The sequence below is a fragment of the Mauremys reevesii genome, linkage group 8, assembly GCF_016161935.1.
Source record: "Mauremys reevesii isolate NIE-2019 linkage group 8, ASM1616193v1, whole genome shotgun sequence".
NCBI lineage: Eukaryota > Metazoa > Chordata > Testudines > Geoemydidae > Mauremys > Mauremys reevesii.
In genome coordinates this window covers 27,806,010-27,832,171 of record NC_052630.1, presented here as the reverse complement: position 1 = coordinate 27,832,171, position 26,162 = coordinate 27,806,010, and the positions used below count along the sequence as shown (strand labels likewise).

The 26,162-nt window shown below is 38.6% G+C and overlaps 1 protein-coding gene across 21 annotated transcripts in view; it reads right to left on the bottom strand.

The window, feature by feature from the left end:
* Window positions 1–26,162, bottom strand: part of TENM2 (teneurin transmembrane protein 2) — a 1,520,094-nt gene that overhangs the window by 320,350 nt on the left and 1,173,582 nt on the right. For 19 of the 21 annotated variants that reach the window (XM_039484033.1, XM_039484034.1, XM_039484029.1 and 16 more), the window contains one exon: window positions 12,747–12,956. The exons of 1 other annotated variant lie outside the window; for it this stretch is intronic. In XM_039484033.1, the coding sequence (XP_039339967.1) occupies window positions 12,747–12,956 (210 nt within the window). Of the gene's footprint in view, window positions 1–12,746; window positions 12,957–13,801; window positions 13,836–26,162 lie in introns of those variants that run through there. One more of the 21 variants, XM_039484050.1, reaches the window with a different exon arrangement.

Genomic DNA, 26,162 nt, shown 5'->3' with positions numbered 1-26,162 from the left:
AAACAAACAGCTTAGAGACTAACAAAAGATGCCACAAGGACTCCTCGTTGTTTTTGCTGATACAGACTAACACGGCTATCACTCGCAAACCAGTTTCTATACAGTAATCCTTCCACACACACACCAAAATCTACGTGTCAGAGATAACTATTTAAATATGCTCTCCTAAAACAGCCAGTGGAGGACTCTACAGAAAATAGGAACAATAAAACCGCATAATTTCTTTGTAAGATGAAAGTTAATGGTCACATGTCTTCAGACATTTATTAAAAGAAAACGTATGTGCTATGATATACTCGTCAATGTAAATCAGGAATTAGTTTGATCCTTAAGCAGAAAAACCTAACAGGAGGATTAACTAAAGAGTGTCTATATATTAAGATCCCCAGACTACAGCTGCAAAAATAATTAACATCAGATACTTCTCCCATAAAAAGCCACATTTCCAATTAGTGTTTATGTTGATAAAATGAAAAGAAATGGACTTGACAAAACATGGAGTTGTCCAAGTCTGCAGAGGCCATCAAAGACTCTTTGATGGGCTAATTTAAATGAGTTGGTGGTTTCAGTACAAATCTCATGCCCATATCCAAAAACATACCATTACATCTGAAACCCATTTTCACTGAGCAGTCTTCAAGTCACCAATTCAGCTAAGCTCTTGTGCACATGCTCAACTTCAGGCATGTTTTTAAGACCCAACAGCTTCAATGGGATCATAATTTTGGCTTCCGTGGGACTTAAGAATGTGCTTAAAATTAACCATGTGCTCAAGTGATTTGCTTAACAAGGATGGATTTAAGCATTACTTAATTTTTTGCTGAACAGAGGCCAGACAGTCCAAAGAACTGTCCAAGAAACTAATTTGAACCAGGAACATTCTTAATCCTTAAACGCAGCCCCTCCAGATCAGAGTTAAAGTGCACTGGCAGGGTAAGTTGGAAAGCTTGAATCTGCCCATCCTAAACCTGTTCCATAGATTAAAAAAAGAACACTTCAGTCTCCAGAGCTGTTAGTCCAGCATCATGAGCACTAAATTCACTGAAAAATATGTACAAGTGCTAAAAATGAATGTTTCTGTCCTCTTAACTAAACATGACAGAGTAGTTTAGCTTCCATGTTACCCAGCAGCACTGGCTACACAGTTGGGGGTCTAGGTCTCATCAATTAGCAATCCCAAAATAGAAAATGGAAGAGGAGTGTTAAGCTCTACCAGTTGCTCTGTGACAATGGGAAACTGATGGAAGTTGTTTCCAAAAAGCAGGAATGTGGAACAATATTCTCTAATGCATTTATTTCTTTGGCATGATCTCAGAGGAATTCAAGAATGAAGACAGTGAAATCTTCCCAGCTCTGTCAACAATAAAGAAGAAAAAAGAAAAGAAAAATGGTGTGTGGTTGGAAATGTAGATAGAGAATAAATCTTATATGTTTGTGAACCTGTGGATGACTCAGGATTTCGAATATAATATAGAGCCTTTCACCTTTAAATCAATTGGATAAAATCTACTGAGCAGTTGAAATTGAGGTTTTTGTGATTTGTATTAATTGTGTACATACTCAGGGAAGTGGAGAGAACACACTTAAAATCTAAATGCAATAAATACATAACAATATTACTAAATATAGGGTGGCCTGACCATTGGGCATCCAACTTTCTCTGCCGACTTAAAATACAGCTTTTGTATACATTTGCACTGACCCTGAATTTCCTATATGTTCTATATCGAATTAAACTGTGTTATGCCATTTGGCAGTTTTTATATTTATTATAAAATTCCAGTTTTATATCACTTTTGCAGTAAGAAATGTATCCAAGACTGAGGTGTGGTTTTGTGAAAAGGAACAGGGGAATGGGAATCTGGTACTTATATGGCTCTAACACCATAGTATCTGGGCACTTCACAATACAATACAAAAGGAGGGAAGTTTAATTATATCTGATTTGCATATGGGGAACTGAGGCAGAGAGAGAGAGAGAATACATGACCAAGATAGAAGGTTACACACAGGAAGATTGAGATAGAGCCAGGAATTGAATGCTGATCTTTTGAGCTCCAGGCCCATGACTTAACCACAAAACCACTACTCCTCTCCAGACCAAATGCACTCCCTGGAGGTTTCATGTTAAACAGAAAAATATGCCCATGTCAAGTCAGTGATAAGGGTTGAGAAATCTTATTCTTCAGGGGCTAAGATTATCATCTCTATAGGTGACTGGGAGCACTGTGAAGCAGCTTGTAATCCAAACCACATGGTGCTCAATCAGCGTACACCCCAACCTGTTCCTGACATGGGGTCTCCATGACCAAGGCTACGTCTACACTGCATACCATTCATTGGTGGCAGCATGTGAGGTAAGTGCATCTACCCACCGCAGCACAAAGCAGGTTGAGTCCACACTGCAGTGTATAGGCACATGCATCAAAGGCTCTGATGGGTGCGGGGAAGGGTCAGGGAAGAGGTTATCAGCAGGGAAAGGCTCTGGCAGTGTGGAACTGCTGGAGCCTTTCCCCACTGCTTCCCTCCTGCTAGAGCCTTTCTCCATTGTCGGAGTTTTTCCCTGCAGCGGGTGAAATCTCCAGGCTGTAGCAGGGAGGAGCTGCCAGAGCCTTTCCCTGCAGCAAGCAAAGACTCCGGCAATGGGACACTACACTGCTAAAAATAGCAATTTAGCGGGAGGGCCATACTCGGGCATGTGGAGAGCCATTAGGGTTCGTACCCTTGGGTTCAGGTGTGTCTTTATTTGCCTAAGCAGTGCCTCACCATCTACACTTTTATACCCCTGCTAGGCTTTGTGCTTTGTACGTACTCTGCCTGCCGCTAGAAGTGTGCAGACAAACCTGCTGCCTCAGAGGGCTCTCTTGGGGTATGTCTGCCCAAAACCAGCCCGAATCTTGGCACCCAACAGTGTGCTGAAACAACTGGGAACTTTCCCTCCGTATATTACAAACAAAGTTTCACTGTGTAAGAGTTCACAGCAAGCAGATTTTACTGCAATATATCTAGAGGAGAGATCACACACCTCGGGAGGCAGAATCTCTTCTGGCAATTTATGGATGATAAATAGAGGCATCAAGTTCAAAGCCTGCTCTAAATAATACAAATTTCTTATTCACTTATGAATTATTTTGCCACTTGATCCCTCAAGTTTTCAATCCTAATCAGTTTTGGGATAGAAGAGACGTAAGTACAGGTTACAACCACTACCATCACAATTCACTGGAAAGTCATCATGATATTTTAAGTAGGCATTGTCCCTTTTTGGTTCTGTGTATTTATTGATTTACCAAATTGCTAGACCTGAGCTGAGCATAAGAAGAACTGGTTAAAAAATAGGAAAAGAGCTCAGCTAGTAAAGATCCCTGTGCTGTTATAGCAACATGGCATCTCATACAAATGCATCAAACAGAAAGACAACTACTGCAGCAGAGAGAGAGAAAGAGAGAGAGAGCAACATGTAAAACAATATCCTTAGCATGGAAGGGGAAAGGGAGGGAGCTGAATGGCAAGGCGTCCTAGGTACATAGAAAAGGCCACTGAAACAAAAATAAGCTAGGGAACTGTGAATAAGTGTACCATTACGACAGATGGGAAGAAAACATGGAATCCAGTCAAATGGAACAGACTGAAATGCAATTTCAGTTGAGTGTGAATGCCATAGAATGCATTGTGGAAATATTTGGGGAGCTGGCACAAAGAAATAGGATTTTTCCTTCCACTTTCATGTCGATATATTTGAAAAGTAGGTATTTGCTGAAGCCAATAATTCACAACTTATACAAACATTCACATCCTCAGCTTTCTCTGTTACAATTGGGTGTGAATAGGAGCATGTATTGTCTAATTGTAAAAGGAGTGGTGATATTTTTGCTGAGATATTAAAAACAAGAGAGAGAGAAAGAACCTGTCATCTTAGTTTTAAAATTTAATGTAAAGACTGGCTCCAAACAGTAACCGAAAACTGACTGATCATCTCTTTATTTTATTGCTAGGTTCCCATGGTTGAGCATTCACTGATAGAATTGGTTCAACTCCAAGATATCTTCTTAGAAATAATACTTGTTTTCTAGTAAAACAGAACACTAGCAGAAAACGTTAATTTTACTTATAATCCTTTCCTAACCATTTCAGGATCACGAGTGTTCACAATCTCCTACTCTAAGTGCCTCAGTGTAAACACCAGAAATAATACACACACAATGATCACACCTTAGGTAAGGGTGCATATATAAATAGTTTTTAAAGAGTTAACAAATGTTTAATAGAGTTTATATTCATATTACAGACATGAGTACATGTGATGCAGATGTTTATAAGCACATAAGAATAAGGTATTATGGATGGTTACAAGAAGCCTATTAACCTATTTAACTCTATAACTATGCATAACAATTGATTAACCATTTATTAACAGTACTCATATCCTGACACAGTTGCACAATGCAACTGCTGGACTGTCTTACTTGTCTGGTACTTAACTGAAGTCTTAAATAGGTAAAATAAATTAGTGGTCTCAAACAAGTTGAATGGGGCAGAACTGCAATTGGCATTAACTGGCACTCCCAGCATAAAACTGACAAGGATCAAATGACCATGGAGACTGAACTATTTTCTCATTTATTAGAAGTGGCATCAGACAACAGGGGTGAGACATAATGAAAGGGGTGAAGCTTGGAAAGCTGGCACTGCCACTGTCTTTGCTGAACTTCTATTGCTAAAGAGAGGCTGCAGTTCTCCAAAGGTGCCAATTCATAATGTTTTACGAGTATGAAAAAACAAACAAAAAGATTTAAAAACACAAACAAGAAACTTTGAAAGTCACTATAACTCTCAAGAGCATAGTTTGATTAAAATAACATCACCAGGACCTATTGTCAATTTTAGGTTCTTTTTTAATGTAATATAGCTGGTTTTGTTACCTTACCACCTTCTGCTTGTGACTTGTGCAACCATTTGTTTAGCTGTTATGATTATGAGTTCATAAATTAATAACTACATTGTTTCTGCAATACCTAACATCTGAACTCAAGTCTAATGGCTGAAATTCAGAGATCTGCTGGCATCCTCAACTGATTTTACACAGTTTAGCAGCAGCAGCAACAGTATCAGTAATAGTTGCAGCATAAAGGAGCCAATTCTTAAGGGGGGAAACAACTTTTAAATTTCAATGCAGAAACATGCCCTCTGCAGCTTCTCCAGTTCTAATGCCAATCTTATGCCATTTTAAAATGGGAAAAAAAACCTTGTTGGTGCTCAAGAGATGCAGCAGGAGAGTTAGACAGTGCCCCCAAATTAAAGAGATGGAAGAGTGAAGAATTACAACTAAAGTACAGAAAATTCCCTTTTGAAGACATACCTGATAAATATATAAATCCAGCTCAAAACAATATGCACAGAAAGTCATTAGCTCCTGAGTCCTCCTTGGTATCAGCTACCATTTTCTAAACAGTTTTCTAAACATATACAGCTGACAAAATGTAATAAGTTTCTGCCCCATCTCATCTACCCTAAAGAAAGAAAACATGAAAGCTGGATACCCTCCCCTATATATTGTCAACTATTTCCTGAGAAGAAAATGCTTTTTGGGTTCACTCTCTCCATATTGATCATTCAGTGCACAATTCTTCAAGTTAATTTAGCTCTTTATTATTTCTGCGGCAGCATGCAGCAGGCACCAGTGGGAAGGGAAACAAAACAAAAACAACCTGTAGTTTTGGGACCCCAAATTAACAGGAAATGAGCATTTTTAAATTTGAATATAGAAATTGAAATGTTCAGTCTTCAATTCCCTCCCTTGCATTGCTGTAAAACACCGAGAGAAAATACTTGCTTGTGGTATTTCAATTTGAAATCTCAAGAGCATACAATGCTGTTTCTCAAGGTATTTTTACTGATATATAATATGGGACTGTGCATGAAATGGGCAGATTGGAAACTACAAATAGGATTCTTTTAAAAAAAAAGAATGTGCCTCTGCCTGCATGGAGCCTTACCTGCCTAAGGTGGTCACTGACTTATCTTAGGCATTGTATTGGTGCTGCCTAAAATGAAGCCTTCCACACTACACAGATTCTAGGAATAAAAGTCATTGACATCTTAATCCATGCACCTGCAATTAGATGCACAAGCATGAAGGGATTCAGAGCCACAACTATCCTTCCGTGGCTGACATCTCCACTCCAGAGGCCAGGAAGGGAGCTCAAGAGGACCAAATTAAAATGAAAAAGGAAAGTAACAGTGGAGAGGAGAGGAAACACGACAGTAGGGTTGCCAACTTTCTACTTGCACAAAACTGAACACCCATGCCACACACCCTGCCCCTCCCCTCCTCCAAGGCACTGCCCACCCCGCCCCTTCTCCAAGGCCCCGCTCCCACTCACTCCATTCCCTCCCTCTGTTGCTCGCTCTCCCCACCCTCACTCACTCGCTCATTCTCAGCAGGCTCGCTCAGGGGGTTGGGGTGCGGGAGGGGTGAGGGCTCTAGCTGGGGATGCGGGCTCTGGGGTGGGACCAGAAATGAAGAGTTCAGGGTGTGGAAGGGGGCTCCAGGCTGAGGCAGGGGGTTGGGATGCGGGGGGGGGGGGAGGGGCGGGGGGAAGGCTCCAGCTGGGGGTGTGGGCTCTGGGATGGGGCTGGGGATGAGGGGTTTGGGGTGTAGGTGGCTGTTCCAGGCTGGGACTGAGGGGTTTGGAGGGCAAGAGGGGGATCAGGGCTGGGGCAGGGGGATGGGGTGCAGGGCTCCGGGTGGTGCTTACCATAGGCAGCTCCTGGAAGCAGCAGCATGTCCCCCTTCTGGCTCCTACACAGAGGTGGGCTAAGCAGCTCTGTGCGCTGCCCCGCAGCTCCCGTTGGCCGAAGTTCCCGGTCAATGGGAGCTGTGGAGCTGGCACTTGGGGCGGGGGCAGCGTGTGGAGCCCCCTGGTTGCCCCTACATCTAGGAGCCAGAGGGGGAACATGCCGCTGCTTCCAAGAGCTGCAGGGAGTCTGCCTTAGCCTCACTGTGCCACCGACTGGACTTTTAATGGCCCAGTCAGCAGTGCTGACTGGAGCCACCAGGGTCCCTTTTCTACCGGGCATTCCAGTCAAAAACTGGACACCTGGCAACCCTACATGACAGTGATCAGGAGGAGGGCTCTCAGGAAGGGTAAACTCTTCTTGAAATGGTCTGAGGCTCTGTGTGTCTCTCCATAGGCCTCACAAGAAAGTTACTTTGAATTAGAGTGGAACTATATTTCACTAGTTTGGTTAGTCACCAATGAGGAGTCCTATGAGATTAGAGAATCATGGGGTGAAAGCAGGCATAGACACCACCTGGGTGTGGTACTGAAAGATGCCATTATAGAGATAAATTAATAAGTAGGTTTTGTGGAAGGTCAGCCTTGGTGCCAAATGCTTTATATTTCCCTTTCACAGTCCAAGATCTACATCTTTTCCATGAGTGGTGCAGATGGTTGACAGTAAGGATTTTATGCTGGATTGGGCCCATAACTTTCAAGCATCAGTGTTTGTTTCCAAGGAGATTATATATTTTTTTCTTTTAAAAAATTGACCAGTACATTCTATTTTAAAAAGTGCCAGGGGATCTTTAATACCAGCAGTATTTAGTCCAGTTTAATACAGAAGAATAGTTCCTCTAGCAATCCAGCAGCCACTGAAATCATGCTGGGATGGATATGCATGCCTAGATTTCTTATCTACAGTTTAAACCGATATCCTTCTGGCAAAAAGATGAAGGTGCTACCTACTGAGTTACCCAAACCCTTTTATTTAGTCTTCTAAATAACATGAAGTCAATCCTTCATGGAAAAAAGTAAGCTAAGAATTCAGGATTTTTCTTGTTGCTATTTTATTTTCTACTATGTAAGCCGGTGGATACAGAAACTACTTTTCCATTCAGTGGGGGGTGATACTTCACTGTCTGCGGGAGACTTGATTGTTTTTCTGTGGGATTCTTCTTCTTTTTTTTTTTTTTGAAGATGACTTCTTCCATAGGGTGTTAAATTATACTACTGGATACTGGAGGCATCTGTTTATGTAACTCTGAACTGTAGAAGGTCAGAAAGCAGACTGTTTTGGACACTCCTAGAAGAGAATCTGCAGTAAGACCTTCAGGGGTGATGTAATAATAAAAAATCCCAGATTCCTTCAGAGCAATGCTTTCTATCCACTGGAACAGACTGCAGGAAAAGGTAGTTTATGAGCATTTGAATCCAAATCTCTAAATATGAAGCCCTGCTGTATTTTGTAGTACCTCTTAGTACCTTGCTGAGGAAGGTAGATCCTTTTAACTAGGCATTCACACAGCATTATAGCATGTTGCAATGGGGGAGGTTTAGGTTGAAACTTTTTCACTAGGCGAGTGGTGAAGCACTGGAATGGGTTACCTAGGGAGGTGGTGGAATCTCCTTCCTTAGAGGTTTTTAAGATCAAGCTTGACAAAGCCCTGGCTGGGATGATTTAGTTGGGGATTGGTCCTGCTTTGAGCAGGGAGTTGGACTAGATGACCTCCTGAGGTCCCTTCCAACCCTGATATTCTATGATTCTATGAGTCTATGTTTCACATTCCACATGTGTCATCATATCAAACTTGGGTTATGTTAATAAGATTTTTGTTACTATTTATTCTGAGTTTAACACAGAACCAAGACCCTTTGAGAGCAAGGTCAAAACCAGTGAGTTAAATAATTTATATTAACATACCCAATAACAACTGCACATTTCATAACCATTCCACCTATCGCCGTCCCCCCAGACACAATGGCACCTGTGAAAAATCAAATTTCTTTCTTCTAGGCTATGTCCAGAATGCTCTGTGAATGTATACTGCTATACTGGGCCAAATGCTTTATATTAGTTCATCTGTGTCAAAAGATACATAAACACTGAAAAATTGGGCCAAATTATCCTTTCATTTAGATTCCTGTAAACCACTGGAAAATAGCTCAGAGCAAATGAAGAACAGATTTCAGTCTCAGGGCTTGGTAAAATTTCTAGCTTCCCCTATTCTCAAATTCAAAATACTTTATGCAGACAAAAAGATATTAACATTGCATTTGCTTTCATATTATCTATAGGACTCAGAGGATTCAAAATGAAAGTATAGTGCTGGATCTTAAATAAGGCTCTAATTAACTATCCAATGAAACAAAATTTATCATGCAAGATGGTCCTCATTTCAGAAGAAAATAAATTGTATCCAGGGGTATGTTAGTTATACTGAAAACAGAAAACACAAACTTCTCTTGTTTCCAGGGTTGATGTTCAAATAGCAGTAAATCTTAATTTGACAAGAAAAAATGAGTGTCAGTAACTTAAAATCTATCCTGTTTATCTATGAAATGTACAGTCTATGGACAGATAACCACTGTTGTCCATTTTTGATTGCACACATCAAAATAATATTTTCTTTAGATAAAGGTCATTTCTAAATATAATCACAAAAAAGCACATCCTGTGTCTATACAACAAAAGAAAATGAGCCTGTTTTCCATGTTAACTGTAAGAAACCATTCTAGATAGTGTAGTGACAAAATTGACCTCTTATGGAAATATTGTGCCCTCTGGTATCTTTACATGTATAAAATGCTACACATTTTTGGTTTCATTTTCTTCTATAATATTTGTGAGTTTTTCAAAAATATTACTAGCAGGTGCACCATATTTCAACAGCCTCTTGTCCTCTTTAATATATAATTCTGCTGAATAGTATATTAAGAAATAAAAGTAGAAAACATAAATGATGGGCGTTCAATTAAAAACAGCATAATCTCTGTTGCATATAAAATGGTTCTGCAACTGAAATCAGGTTCTAATGAGAGAAAAAAGGAATACATTTCCACATATTTTTAATTACATAGAATTTCCTCAAACATGATTTTTAATAATATATTCCATTAAGTTAACATCATATTTGAAGAAAGTGCATTTTCTGATTTCATTTTAAGCCTGATTTTGAGCAATTATAGTGTCATTGTTCCACAGTAGAAAGGTTGAATTCATTTACTGTGTGGTTATGCTAGTTATGATTGATGTCGCTTCTCCAAATGATAAACCAATCACCCCAATGATGTAATGTCATTTTAAGAGTGCTATAATCACATTTCTCTCAAACTAGAAGCTCTGATGAGTCCTAATAAAGATTTATTGTAGATTAAAGGCTTTCATAATATCAACAATGGATTGCTCATTTGATGGAAGATTAGATTAGGTAATTTTTTTTAAGCATATGCATTTTCCAAATATATCAAGAAAGGCTATCATGAAGGGCCCAGGTCAGTACATATGGATGACTATCAACTCACATCCAGGAGGACACATCTTAAACCCATTTAGGAGTTATCCTATAATCATGGGGTTGAGGCAAATATAAGTATACCATCAGCAAACATGAACACCCTTATTAAGTAACGTGATCAACATGAGAATTCTTAAAACGTAATATGGTCTTCTATGTTTATTTAAGTGTTTGCATCACAGCTTTTAAAGATAAAATCTTTGTCATGCATTAATAACCAGAGTTGGGCCTTATATCCAAAATGCTCTGAACTTTCTAGGGGTTTAGAATCCAAACACAGATCTAGTTTCCAATTTTTAATCTATCTCCCCTCTCTATTATGTGCTGAACTGAAACCTTGGATCCAAAGGCATTCAAATGCCATTTCACAGGCATTCAAAAATCAGATTATGATTCAGGTCTGAATTTTACAGCTCAGGATCATCTCTATCGATGACATACGCTACTTTGAAAGTCTTGCAGGTAGAAAGCAGCTTTGTTATTGTAACACTTAGCACTTAGACAAGCTGATGCTTAAGAACATGTGAGCGTTACCTATTTAAGGTAAATATTAGTATCTTCAGTATTCACTTGTACACTAAAGGAAATACCTGGAATACTTATTTAGTTATTTAAGGTAGCTGGCAAGTTCTGAAGAGCCCCCCTCCCCTGCAAAGAATCCTACACACATCTGTGGTCAGAATGAGGTAATAGGTAATCACCTGTTTGTGGTACCTTCAAAATTAGAAATGAAACATAATAAGCTCCCCTCTTGAGAAACCTGATATGTTATTAAAGGGGAAAATAGAGCATGCTTGAAAATGGTTATGGTGGGGCACAAAGCCAAAATGCTGAGCCATACCAGCCTTTAAAAAAGTAATTCAAAAACATTTTTGAGTATACTATAAAGGTACATAGTATCAGCCCACAGCCTGACAGCAACATGAAACATAGCCAGGGCCACCCCGAGGCTTTACGACATAAAAGACTTGCAATGATAAATTATCATTTAAAATGAAATATAAAAAGTCATTCAGTTAAACCTGCAGATGCTTTTTAGTGCCACATTTCTCCATTCTCCAGTCAAACATTTGGGATCCCATGTATGACTACATCCAGCAGATGACTCTGCTGGGTGCACCAATGTGTTGTAATCTGATTTAACGCTACTATATCTTAGTCAGCAAACTTCATAATTAAAATGTACAGGGCACGTGCATAAATACCAAAAGATCCGTGCCACACAGGATCTGTAGTGTCACGCAGACCTACATCATTATAGAGAACAGAGGACCTGGGGAGAAGTTGTGAGTGATCAGTAATTGCATCTTCTACTTTTTCTGTCACTTTTCTGTGTGTTCATTGTGGTTAAATGTCAAGGCTATAAAACTGTAAGTAAAACACTTTTATTAGCTAAGGATTTTAAATGTACGTTAACTACAACAGTAGGTGAATAACCTTCCAAAACAGAAGTTCAGAATAGCATCATTAAGCAGAATTAGGGTCAAATGCGTTTTTATAAAGAATATTTGAAACTTTCCCAGGCAAGAGACTAAGGGTCAGACTCTGTCCTCTGATAATTCCCACTTAAGTTAATAGGAATTACACACACACATATCTGAATATGGTACATATCAACTGGATGCATTTCCTTGAAAAAATTACCTAACGCAAAAAATAAGGGAAGACTTGTGAGCCTTACATTTCCAAAAATAGTCTGTGATTTTGGGTCCCTTAGCCTGAGACATCTTGAGCCTCATTTTCAGAAAGCACTGAGCATTCACAGATTCTACTGACTACAGATGGAGTCATGGGGGCTCAGCATTTCTGAAAATGGGCCTTATTGGCCCAAGATGGGCACCCAAATATTGAGGCACCAAACAGAGGCAACAGAAAATCAGATCCCACTTTTGAAAACTGGTCCTAAAATGTTTTCCAGACATAAATTAGTTTTCTGAAAACATCAATAGTTTAGTTATATGTAGACTGACAAGCTAGGATTAGATATATTATTGAAACAAGAGCACAGACACAATAACCGGTGCAGGACATGCTTTCTGGTATACAGCCTCACAACTTGTTTTACATACATCATTAATCTATAAAAATGCAAACCACTACCATTGTGTACAGTACCTTATAGACACGTCCTTTCTACAAGAGACTGCTTCAAGGCATACCACCCAGTTGAGTAAGTCATTCTCTCAGCAACAGGGATGCACGAATAGTTTTTACATGCCCTAAATCACTCTTAACATAAAAGAAATACTCTACAGTGAAATAAAGGAAAAATAAATATGATACACAGTGTTTCCCCAAAAAACTTAAATGCAATAAATTACAAAAGATTGTTATTTTTTCTTCATTTTCATATTGAGGAGTCATCATTTTGTATGATACAGACATATACTTGCAAACATGACACAAAAAAAGGTCATAATCACATTCCATATGCTTGCAATTTCCTTACCGCTGCTGGAAGCCTGTTGTGGCCCTGAACATGCTCTTAGTAGATATGAATTGGGAGAGAATTCCTCATCAGGGTTGGTGTCCATGATTTGATGGGAGGTATTGCTGTCTAGCAATGGCATCTGGCAGCTAACTGGTGGAGGATTATGGGAACTGGGCAGCTGAGCAGATGGGAGAAGGCTAGACGAGGATGTAGGTGGAATGGGACGACCTGGTAAAGAGGACACAGGGATCAAAGGTCAGCAATGAGTGTAATGAAAAAAAATATTAAAAAAAAGTCACATAAAACTGGCCATTAGTATATATGATTACAGTTGGGGCAGAATCAAAATACCTATTGATCACTGGTACCAACTTGCCCCTTTGTATCATATTCAGAATGATCAGCTATGTTGTGAAATCATTCCAGGAATGTCTCCACAGCATCAGCCTGTAACTGATTAGATGAGCTGATGCTGGATGAATGAGATACAGCTAAATGAAAAGGGGGTGGGGGAGAAGGGAGGCCTAGTTAGCTCCATTTCTATCCCACAGAAATGTCCACAAATAAGAAAGCCAAAGGACCAGATCCTGAGAGTGCTGAGCTTCTGCATATCCCAGTCACAACAATTTCAGCATTTGATCCAAAGAGTTTTCATACAAAAACAAACCCTTGGTTACTTATAATTTATTACAGAAAAAAAACCCATAGAAAGCATATTCCCAGATTAAAATTCAGGTGAGGAACCAGCTCTTAAATCAAAGTAATGCTCTCCCTCAGGTTGCTTTCACAATGGGATTATGCACATGCTTAAAATTAAGCATATGTCTACCCCTCAATTCAGCAGAGTACTTATGTTTCTCCTGTTCTGTATCTCAGCTCACTTGGGCCCAATCCAGTAAAGTGCTTAGGGTTTGATCCAGAGACCAATTAAAGTTAATGGGAGTCTTTCCATTCATGTTAACAGGCCAATGGGATTACTCACACATTTAAAAGTTAAGTATGTGCTTAAGTGCTTTGCAGGACTTGGGCCTTAGTGGCCAAAATGGATACATAAAGATAATCGCTGGTTACACCTTTTATCTTTTCCATTTTGCAAAACCATGCAACTTCCTGTTCAGCCATTTAGAATGATCAGATCCACTTCCCACCAGCAGAAAAAAGCAGAAAGCAATACAAAATTAAACCATTCTTCTGCCATCTTTCTAGCTGCATATTTACTGGGACCGTACCCACACTAAAATACAGTTCCTACAGCACCTCTGAAGAGAGAAAAGATGAATGATGGTCCTTCTATATTGAGGCAGCTAGACCCCGGAATGGCCTGGGGTATATAATCCCTGTGTCTCAGACAGAAAATTATTTCTTATCCCTGTAATATTCCCAGAAGTAACATTTTCAGAGGCACTACTATGGGCAATGTTCAATGCAACTGCAGCACAATCAAAATGCCAACGCAATTTAAGCATGAGATACTGGAACAATATTCTTTGTAATTGTTTTCTTTGTTTACATTTTTTGATGTGTATACTCTATGAAGCCCCCAATTTGACAAGTAATTAGGATGTTTAGTTACTTTGGATGTTCTGTCTACAACAATATTTCCTGTATAGTAAATTTTACTGTATTTGCTAAGCAATTTCCATGTTTTATTAGGTTACTCACATATTTTTCCTGCAACTAGGAAACATGCCAGATGGTAAGCATGGGAAGCAAACACAAATTATGGGCCTGAAACCACTTAAGTCAATGGGAACTTGGCCACTGACTTCACTGGGAGCAAGACTGTATATAATATGTCTAAAACATAGTGATGACACTTATACTTTCTTGCTTTTGTCTGTTCTGCAGGATCCTGGACATGATGTATTAGAAGTACAGATTTCTTGCAAAATTCTGTAACAGAGGAAAAAATCCAGTTGTGGCAATCATATGTAGCCATGAATTGACCTTACAACAGCATTTCACCAAAGGTAGAAATGAATGCAGATTTCAAATATGGGCATAGCCCGATCCATTTGTGACCACAGTGGGCATCAGCACAAGTAAAAAAGCACATGCAGAATTTTGTTACTAATAATGACAACTGCCTCCAATGGCCCGAATATGGGAACTCACTGGAGTCATGGGACAAGAGATGTATGAATGTAGCACAGAATATATCTGGCCTGAACCTCCCTCTTAGAATGTTTTTGCTACAGGTGCCCATCAATACTAATGAAGACATGGGACAGTAATAAGTATAATCAATGTGAATTACCTCATTCCCGTCAATGAAATTACACTACTGTGAGAAATGGGCCATAACTAGGAGTTCTGAGACAGTGAAGTATTATAAGGGAATCCTTAAGACACAACCCAGACTCCATTGTGTGAATGCAGTGACTGAGCCATTTCTGCATCTCTGCTCAGGAATAATGTAGACACGTATAATGGGCAAGTCACATTTGCAAGAGTGAGCTAAGGCTGAACGTGGGTTTGGTCAACCGCAATTTCACACCCTCTCAGTCCCACTTCTTCCTAGTCCCATCTTCCAGGTACAGAATCCTCCTCCCCACCCACCGTGCACTCTTTTCTTCATCTCTTGAGTCCTGATCTTTCCCCCGAAGTGAGGCAGCTCAGCCCACCCCAACATAAAGCTGGCTGAAATCAGGTGCATTGGGCAATATTGCCTCACTCCCAGTCTTTGAGTCACTGCACCACCCCCTTCTCTGACAACAGGACCCATATGCCCAAGATCTTGCCTTAGTCTGTTCCTCCAAACACTGACAGATGGGTGACACAATATACTTTTAACTGTCCATAATGACTATGTCTGTTTGGGGGGTGGGGTGGGAGGGAAGTACAAGAAGACCTGCATGCCTGATTTTGGAAGGAATAAAAATGGTTTGTGTTTGGTGAGTTGGAGAAATTGTTCAAGAGCAGTTTATCCATGTGGAAATGCAACCTCTGCGATGCTGCCAAGGTCAGTGAGGCATAGGAAGATATGCTGCATATGTGTTAGCCACAAACATTAAAGACACAAGATGACTATGTTAGATGGTGCACCCTCATTTTCAACATTTCTAAAAATACAGCAATGAAGAAAATGTACAATTTGAAAATCTGGTTTTGGTGTTTTTTTGTTTTTGTTTTTTTTACTATATGCATCCTGTTTTGCATTATGAAGCCCCAGCTTTCTTTATTGTACAGTAACACATAGGGCAGCTCCTCAGTGGTACACATCAAATTGCAGAAGGAACTTTATGCATATGAAATGATATCGCAGCTTCAAACTACTTTTCTGCTTAAATTATGTAAGCGTGCAGAGATCAACCTTACATTACATAAGGTATGAAATAACAGCATTATTATTTGTATTATAATAGTGCCCCAGGACCCAACTGAGACTGGAGCACCACTGAGCTATGCACTGTACAAATATAAAAAGTGAAAATGTTGCTGCCCCAAAGAGTTTACAGTCTAACTGGGCAAGACAGACCCTAAAAGGTGGAAGGAAAAAAGCGTGAATACAAAACAAAGCACTGCATGTCAACAAAAAGAGTATCAGAAAGAAATATCAAGTCAGTGTACAAAGAAAGAGTTATGGTGGTTATTAACAGCTGACTCCAACCGATCCCCACTGATCTGGAAACATGAATTGTAACAATATTTAGAACTTTTTCTTTTTTTCTTTTTTTCGCATTTGTAACACTTTACAAACATTTGATAATTAATTGATCTTCACAACAGTCCAGGGAGATACACAGGTAAATATTACCCCTTTTTTATAGATGGGGAAACTGAGATAAAGAAAAAATATGTGACATGCTCAAGGGCAAATACTGAGTCAAGGTCTAAACTAGAATTAGCACTTGGGAGTTCTTAATGCCCAGCTCCATTAGACACTGTGCTTCTCTCTAAAAAGAGTTCTGGAAGTTGCAGAAGATGGACTAAAAGCAATGTGGCATTGCTCTAACAGGCCACTTATGTTTCTATATGCATTTTTGTGTTTCTTTCATAAAAATAACACACACAACTATTATGGGATTTGCTTTCACCTTTAGCATGTAGTATGGGCATAAATATAAACACAAGTTAACCTGAAATGAACTAGACTTTATAGCAATGACCAGTCACCAACTTGCTAGCCCTAGACCTTTTCACTAACCTGATCCAGGAAATAACTGTAATACTGATAACAAGATTCAACTTTTATTATTATTATTATCATCAAATTTGTGCAGAATTAATATGAAATATAGCATATATCCTAAACTTTCCAGGAAAATGAGTGAGCAGAATTGGCTTCTAATTATTTCTCTGCAACATTCCGTTGGAAACAAGCAGCTGGTTTGAGATTTGACACACCTCAGACAGGAATGTGACACTGTATATAGTGTGTGCAACGAATTCTCACACATACTGGCTCTGTTTCAACACTACATGTGAGATGAAAGGAAGAGAGAAGACTTTTCATATTTTTAAAATCTGCATATGCTGTACCATATGGGAATATAGTCTTGTATTATACCAAAGGTTATTTTGTGGGAGTGTGAGTGGTGTAAGTGTTTGTGTTTATGTTTTGTTGGCACGAATTTGTCTTGACCAAATTTACCCCATGATGGTAATGCCTCAAATTTATGTCGGTCAGCTCAATCGAATGCCAATCAAATCTTTATATTACAACATGCCATCATGTATTTTGCATATGAAACATATGTTACAGAAAAATATTTAATATTTTAGAGAGCTTTTAACAAATATATTGGGACTTTTTAAAAAAAACCAAAAACCTTCTCCTAGAAAGCCAGACATTTGAAGGAGAGAGAAAAAAATAATCTAGTTCTCATTTGTAGCTCAGAAAAAGTGGGTGATACCAAAATTTTTGACATAAAGTTCCATATTGATGAGAAGGATTTATTTTATTTTATTTGGGAGCAGGTTGTTTAATTAAAAAAAGGCAGCGATATGAAGCAGCACAGGGACGGAAAATTAGAGTACGTACCAGGGGAAATAGATTAGTGGGCAGAATATAAGTGAGGCAGTCAAAGGCCATGATGATTACAATTTACTTGTTAGAGCATTTTCTTAAAATAGAAGTAATGGGCCCATTCATCTGTACAGTAAATTGGCCAAATATATTCATATTTTTGTACCATGTAAAATTATTAAATTTCCTACAGAGACAGAGATTGAACCCTGGGTCTTTTTAGAGACCTGTTTATTCATCACACACAAGAGAGAGACAGAGTCAGTGAGAGTACAGTGCTCTAAAAATGGCCAAGTGATCAATTCATCTCTCTCTGATGTCAATTGTAGTTTTGCTATTAACTTCAACAGGAGGAGGCTCATGCCCACATTTTTTTCATTCCACAATGAATCATAATTTAGGAATTTGTATGAAACATTCTTTTAGAAAGACTATCACCTTTTATGATTTAATAATGATAAACAGAGTGAGAAGCTTATTTTATTTGTAACTTTGCATTCTTGGCCTTTTCCCATTTGAAGAATCTCATTTATGGGGTAAACAAATGTGCTGTCTCCACAGGTTTCTGCTGCACCAGTACATGTATCTTCAACATATTACACAACGACTTCTTGTAGTTAAACAGCATATCTTCTCTGAAAAATTACAGTTAGAAAGACATCAAGAAATTAGCTTACCATAGCTGAGGGCATTTATAAACAAAATGAGATTTTCAGTAGCTTTATAAAACTGGTAATCTTCATAATCGAGAGGTTGTGACATACCTAATTTGTACTTATCTAAAATGCGATCTTTCCATATATAGGATAAACATGGATGGTCCACATAATTTAGAGATTGTATAATACATAAATACAACCAAATGCATGCCTTTTACTGAATCCAGCTATCTTTGTTCTATGGTCTGTTTCTGAGGACCAGGACACAAATATACATGATTTTCTTTTCCTATATGTAGGTCAAAATGAAACTGCACACACTTTACTGCACACTGCACAGGATGGACAATAGGATGGGAAATTTTCACATCAGTATTTCTTAAATGATCAATTAGATAACACCTAATGGGAAACCCAAGGGTAAATGCAGACAGCCAGGGAGCTGGACAGGTACTCAAGGGGAGAGTAGAATATTTTCAGAGAGGAAAGAAGATGAGGTATTTTCATTATAATTGAAACCATAATAATAAAGACAGATGAATATAGTGGTGAACATTCAAATGTTGACATTAATTCATTGAATATAACATGCATTTCTGTGGAAATACAGATACTCCTTAAACTTTGTACCCACATACGATGCTATTTTAATAGAAATGACTTTCAAACAACAAATGCCAATATCTTACTAGCAACTACCACCTTTATCTAGTAGTAGTATGGAAGAAGGCCTCTGGACATCAAGTAGTAGTATAGAGGGTATCTGTGGTGGACAATGTTGGCCTATAACTAGAGGTGATTTAAATAACAAAGGAAGCTTACTCTACCCTTTCCTGGGCAAATACACACAGAGTTGACACAATTAATAGGAAGCTACATGAAAATATTGGCAAAGTCCCCATTTTCGTGAATCATATGTTTTTCTTCTTCTATGAGCACAGTTAGGGGACATGCACTGCATTCTGGCTCCACTTCAAAGCCAGCCTAATTGAAGCACCTACACTGTCAGCAATGTTAATGTCACTTTAAAAAGTGTGAAATGTTGCTAAATGTGTCAGGAAACAATTAGATAACATAAGATGCATGTTTTCGCAGTGCACAGCAATATATATTATGCAGGCAGCAGATAAATGTGAAAGTTTCCTGAGGTACAGCACATTCAGCAGACTCTCAGCCATTCTTTCACTGAGTAGCTGTTTTGCAAGAATAAGTTGTGTTTCAAATACTTGTGAAAAGCAGGATTTGTCTATGGTTGGCGACTTTCAAGCTGGGCACTCTCAGTAAAAGTCAGATTCAATAAATTAAATATGTACTGTCAAAATTGGCACTAGGAACATAAGTTTTCTGAGCCATCGATGATGAAATTAGAATGGTTACCAGAAAATAAAAAGGCTGCTTTCTGGTTTAGTAACACCAGCCTCCGTTTTTATAACTGAAACAGCATTTGCTGTTTAGACGCACTCAAAAGAGGCCAACCTGGAGAACCAGGGAGTAAGGGCTCTCAGGTGGGAGTGCCTGGATTTGAATCCTGACATTCTCATTTGTTCCTGAAGCTGACTAATATGTCCTTTCAGTTCCCAGGAGAAAGGTGAGACATTGCTCAATAATGATCATGTTGGTTTGTCAGCAGCAGCAATAATTTACCTCTAAAGAGAACTCAATTAAGCCCTCTTTATCACATACTTCAAAACCTGCCAAGACTAGAAAAGGGTCCAAAATGAGGTACACAAGAAAAGTAGGACAGAACATTTTAAATGAGAGATCAATTTCTTTAGCATCAGTGACACTTCCTATCATTTAAATTTCATAATGCAGCTTTTAATAATGCAAACGAGTTTGAATGTAAGAGAGAGAAGACAGGAGTAAATCAGGGTTTAAAGCAAGGGGCAGCTGAGAGGTATGACAGAGGAAAGTTACTTAAAATGTTTCTAAATCTCCAACCTTTTAAAGCAGCACACTGGCAAAAACAGTCAAACTAAGAGAAATATTTTTAGTGTGACCACTGCACATGAAAGGAGAAATAAGGTCTTCATAAGAGGAGACAGTCTGATGTGGAACCCATTCCTCTCCAGACTCCAGATTTATTGATGACCCTAAGGCCTAGGGGTTTAGATGCCTAAACAGACACCTAAGCACTTAAATCCACCACACAGACACCACTGACATTTTCCAATCTTCAGCTCAGGCACTGAAGATCCAATCTTCAGCTCAGGCCCTAGGTGCCTAAGACCTCTAAGTTTCTGGTGGTCAGCATTTTCAAAGCAGCCTAAGCACTGCTATCACACCCCACAGCTAATGAGCTGCTCAGAGCCCAGGCTCAAGATGAAGCTAGACAGGGGAATTCCTATCCTGCCAGCAAGGCCCAATTCTGGAGGCATGACCTGAGCACATCTAAGACCTGACACTCATCAGACCCACAGCAGGAAGGCCAGATACAGGCTATCAATGGGTGGATGGGCAGCAAAGAATCTGCACAAACACAACTAGGAGCACAGGTGACTGTAGGATGGGTGTGAGAGAAGTTTTGAGCATAAGCAAGAGGGAGAAAGAGAAAGACAGTTTTGGATGCCAGGGCACAGACTACTTAAGCAGCTGATCTGGCTTAGGTACCTAACTCCAGGAGAAGGTTCACAGCTGAGAGTGGAGAGATGCACCTACCTCTGGCACAACAGCCAGGTGCACTGGGTCAGCCACTTAAATGTGTAAGCACATCTCTCCTTTCCTTGCGGCTCTCTTCTGCATTTCACTCTTGGCTAACTTAGGTGGTTCCCCAGTCAGATGGTCGCTTTCTGAAAATCCCTTTCTTACGCTTAACTGTCCCCGGGCAGTTTTTGATAAGGCACCTAGGCAGCATGGTGCCACCTAAGGACTGAAAATTTCACTAAGTAGCAGGCTGCCTATGGGTGAGACATCGCTCCACTCAGCTGAGCAATGACTGAACCCCTTTAAAAATGTGGGTCTTCAATTCCTAAAGGCTCATCAAGGAGGGGTTTAACAGCGGTTGGGTCACAGTGTCACACTAGGAAGTCACAGAAGGTGATTGTGTGAGGTGAAGCAAAAACCTAATATTTAAATCAGTGGCCAAAAATAAAGAATCAGAGAAAACAGAAAATATTCAAAATGACTCACAATAGCAATGAACCAGCAGAAATATGTCATTACTATGGCTTTAATGGCCCTCATTGTTAATAAACCAACCACTGAACTCTAAAATAAACTGACCTGATTGCGTATGTAATGCAAAATAAGCACCAGTTATTGCTCTGGTGTGAATGGAGTCAAGATAACGCAAAAGTCATGCACAAGTAAGTACAATACAGGCTAGACTGGTCCAGTCAGGCAAATTGTGTCCTGTGTTTAAAAAAAGGGGGGGGGAAAGTGTTTTTTGTGAGTAACCATCCTTTGCTTTTTTGAACTGGAATTACACAAACACATCGTTTATGCAAGGCCCAGTTCAGCCAGTCTCAGTCACACTGAGTAATGCTTATGCTTCCAGTGGTCCCAATGAAATCGATGGGATTATTTGTGTAATAAAAAACTTCTCAAAACTGAGTAAAAAAATCAAATCCACAGTTTCTACATCTGGTCCTGGAAATGTTCATCTCTCTCCAAATTTAGAATGACATGATATGATTTAATGTAACAAACTGTTTTTTGCTAGGTTCTGAAATTTGCCCATTATCAGCATAATACATATACATTTCTTTAGTTGAACAGGGTCCTAGACAATTATCGTATCAGTGTAGGTCTGACATTTGCCCAATTTATAAACTGTACAGCACATGGTGGTGTTGAGGATGTGGATTTTTGTAGAGGTCTTAATAAAAATAGATAATTCTTATTTGCAATTCTGCTGGAGTCATGCTACTTCCTCTTAAGGCCGAAGATTAATTTAATATCTAAGTTTGCAGGACCTCAGGCCTGAAACTAAAAAAGGAATCTGTAATTTCAAATTGCAAGGAACAGGTAAAAGAGAAGTTAAGATAATATTCATGAAAATAACAAAAGAAGTGTAACTGGGTTTGCATTGCTCATTATTCTAAGCAGACTTTGCCTGCAGTGAAGGAGAAACTGCGTACAGAGTTGTCTCTAAATGAACCATTAAATTATCTAACAACCACCAAACAAAAGTCATTTATTTTTAAGGACCAAAGAAAAACTAAGTAAAAAGACTGAGAGAATTAGAAATTAAATAGTAAAATATTTCCATATTGAGCATGTTTTCTTTTCAGAAACCAGAAACATTCAAAATATATAATGGAATATATATATATTTAAGACCTTCGATCTTTGACAGAGGGAGAGTGAAAAAATGCACACAGGTGGCTCAGTTGCTTTGATTCAGCCTGAGTCCTGAGTTCAAGTCCTGATTCTAGTGCTTTCACATTCTGTGACCTTGAGCAATCTGAATTAACCTCTGTAAAATAGATATAGAAATACTTACTTGTGAAGATAACATGTCTGTGAAGTACTATGTGGAAAAGTATCTACTATCTGGAGAGTGATCACTCACAGACAACTTTTTTCAAAATGCACAGGGAAGTCAGCTATCACAATCCACATGTGTGCTAAAGAGAGATGATTAATTTTAATAACCAGTGTTAAATTCTCCATTTCATACACAATCCACATACGGCCTATGTAAAACTTGCAGAATTCGGACATTAAAGAGAACCGGAGATTCATACTGAAAACAGATCCAAAAAAAATCAGTATGTGAGGAAATTATCTGCTGCTGTCAAAATCTAAAGTCACTAAATTCTTGTCTTGTTAAATCATCTGATAGCCCTTTCTTTTTTAGTTAAATGAGGATAAATAATAAAAACAATTTACAACTAAAAGATGTTAGGGTTTTGCAGCTGTTGAATGTCTTTTGGGGAGATTAGATTCTATAATGAGAAGATATAACCCTCATTTTATAAAAGCTGTTGCTGTCTTGGGAAAAACATCACTGAATAAGATTAGAAAACTCCTTTCCTTCATGAACCTATTACACTTGCAAGCTGATTACTTGGCATATGCTTAATGATATCTTCATAGCTGGAAAACAATAATTTGTTCCAGTGATTTTTCTCATCATTCACTAAAGTCAAATTTTGTGCTGTATGTTTACTGTACTTCTGATTTAGCCAATCATCAGAATATGATGAAATGGACAAATCCACTTGTACGTTTAATCAAGCAAGCTATCGTTAACATGATCACCATAAAATAAGGCTTTAGCAAGCTATTCATATATCATTATAGTCGAACTATATAAGGCATTGTCTCAGAGCTACTTCTACCATTGCTGTGGATAAAAACAAAAGTCCTAAAAATCAGGACATAATTTGGGAGAAATTCACCCCGGAGACTTGCTTGGGACCTCACCTGGACTGAATTTGAAACTTTGTGTGATTTCAAAATGAAGGTGTAATTTAAAAGCTGGGAAGAAAAAAAATTAACTTCTCTGCTTGTGAATCTGTATCAGCTAATATGCTTTGAATGTTCATGCCAGAGAAATCTTCCAGTGAAGAGGTTAAATTCAGACCTCAGATATATAGTTACCATGTATCTTGTAAATGTGCATGCAAACACACCAGTTGAGCTTCTCCTCATGCCAAAGCTGAGTTTAGACTACAACTGGAAACAAAGCTGGTTTCCACTATTAGAATCTCCCCTGATCCCCCAACCCTGTTTGACACAAATGTCTGTTATTGATAAAGAATCAATCCTCAGAAAGCTTTGACTTACATCAACATATCGCTGAAGGTGGGGAATGACAACCTCTATTGACTATGATCTTAACTGCTTTTGGTACCTGTATTACAGAGAAACCCATCTCCTGGGAGTAGAAGAACAGTAAGTCCAAAGTCAGTGGTAGATGGAGAAGATCACACCTTCTTGAACGAACACAAGAAAACTCAGAGCTGAAATTATTTAATAAACTCTGTCCAAGTCACAGATAGAACTAATGATAGTTTGGTTTCCAACTAATGTAGTACAGACTTGGTGTTAACTCTTTGTGCCCTTTTGATAAAGACAGTCACTTGTGGATAATTTTGATCACTGGATCCAGATAAATATGTTGCTTTAGGTAATCAAGAAGACTGGAGTGTCTAAACAGATCAATTACTAGCTTTATAATCCAGAGATATAGTTCATGTTGTAGCACTATATAAAGCAAATAAATAGCATAACATACTATCAAAGGATATTCTGGCTGAGTGGACTTATTAAATTCATCACTTGTTAATTACTTCTGCAGTTTGAGGATAGTATTCTCATTGCTTCCTGTCCTAAATTTCTATGGAGTGCTGCTGTGTACTTAAGGCTAAACAACCATTGCAATACACCCTAGATATGCTTGTAATTTAGTGGTGGGAAAAATTATTATACAGACAATTTGTTAAGAGTACCGGGATTGTTCAAGATAAAGGATGCTACTGGATATTTATTATTAAGAAATACACAAAACCCATTTTCCAGCTCACACCATTGTTTAATACTACACGCTAAAAGCACCCACTTTGAAGTGACTGCTACAATATTTAAATACCATGGAGCTAAACTTTCATTACTCTTTGTATTCCCGTATTTGTTGTTTAATCATAAGGCCAAATCTTGCATTCCTTATACAGTCCATATTGACTTCAGTGGAATTTTGGGGTATGTAAGTAGATGGGTGTCTAGAGGGATTTTCAAAAGTGCCAAGGTGCCTACCTCCCATTGAAATTAATCTGAAGTGCTTAGGTGCTTCTGAAAATCCTACTAGGAATCTATCTGAATCTTTAGGCACCTAAATACCTTTAAAAATCTGGCACTATGTCTGCTGAGAGACTTGAACACCCAGTTCCTTCCCTGTGCTGCTTCTGGGACAGCACACCTAGGCACTTCCCAATACACAGGGTTTGTGGCAACACCAGAGTCTAGCCACAAATGACCAGTGTAAATGAAAAATAAATAAAATTCTGAACAGTCCCCAATGTGGAATAATGGTCTGTACAATTTCATTCTTTTTAAAGCCAATGTTGAGTTGAGAGTTTGAGGATTAAAGATAAAACAAAACACCAAAGAAAAGCATCCACTCTCTTTGGACATGCTATAAATTAACACCAGCATCTGCTGGATTAAAAAAAGGAAAAGAAAAAGAAAATTAACAAACATTCACTTCTGAGCTGAGAATATTTATGTTAAGTTTCACTTTACATGAAATTTTTATAGACCAAGTAAAACCCTTCTAAATGGAAGATTCCAACGTAAAGGCTGTCAGACCATTAACTATCTCAGCACTAGCGAGTGCCACTATAATTAACGGGGACATTGGGAGAGCAGTACAGGAAATTAAAAAGATAAAATGTCCTTTTAATGAAAAGAAATTGAAGAGATGAAAAGAATTCTTTATAGAAAAGGGAGTTTTACCCTGCAGTACTAAAAAAACCTGTAACCTTATTAAAAGGCATTTGCAAGTACAAAATGAGATGTGTTAAAAAGGTAAGAAATCTTTTCATTATAGTAATGATTAAATTTGCTAGGATGAAGTAGTATAAATCTGGATGTGACTATCCTACGAACCTGATTTGGGGCCCTGTTATGCACTTCTCACTCAGGCAAAACCCACTGAAGTCAAACCGGTCCTAAGGTTCAATGCATAATGACAGTAGAATAATGCACTACATTTCAGGCTAAACTGCTTCTTTAAATGACTCCCTTCTCCCTGATCTTACAGCCATTTACAAATACAGCTCAGAAAAGGTGCAGACAAAAAAAAATTACCAAATGGAGGTTGAACTATGCTACATAGGAATCCAAACTTTGTTTATACAA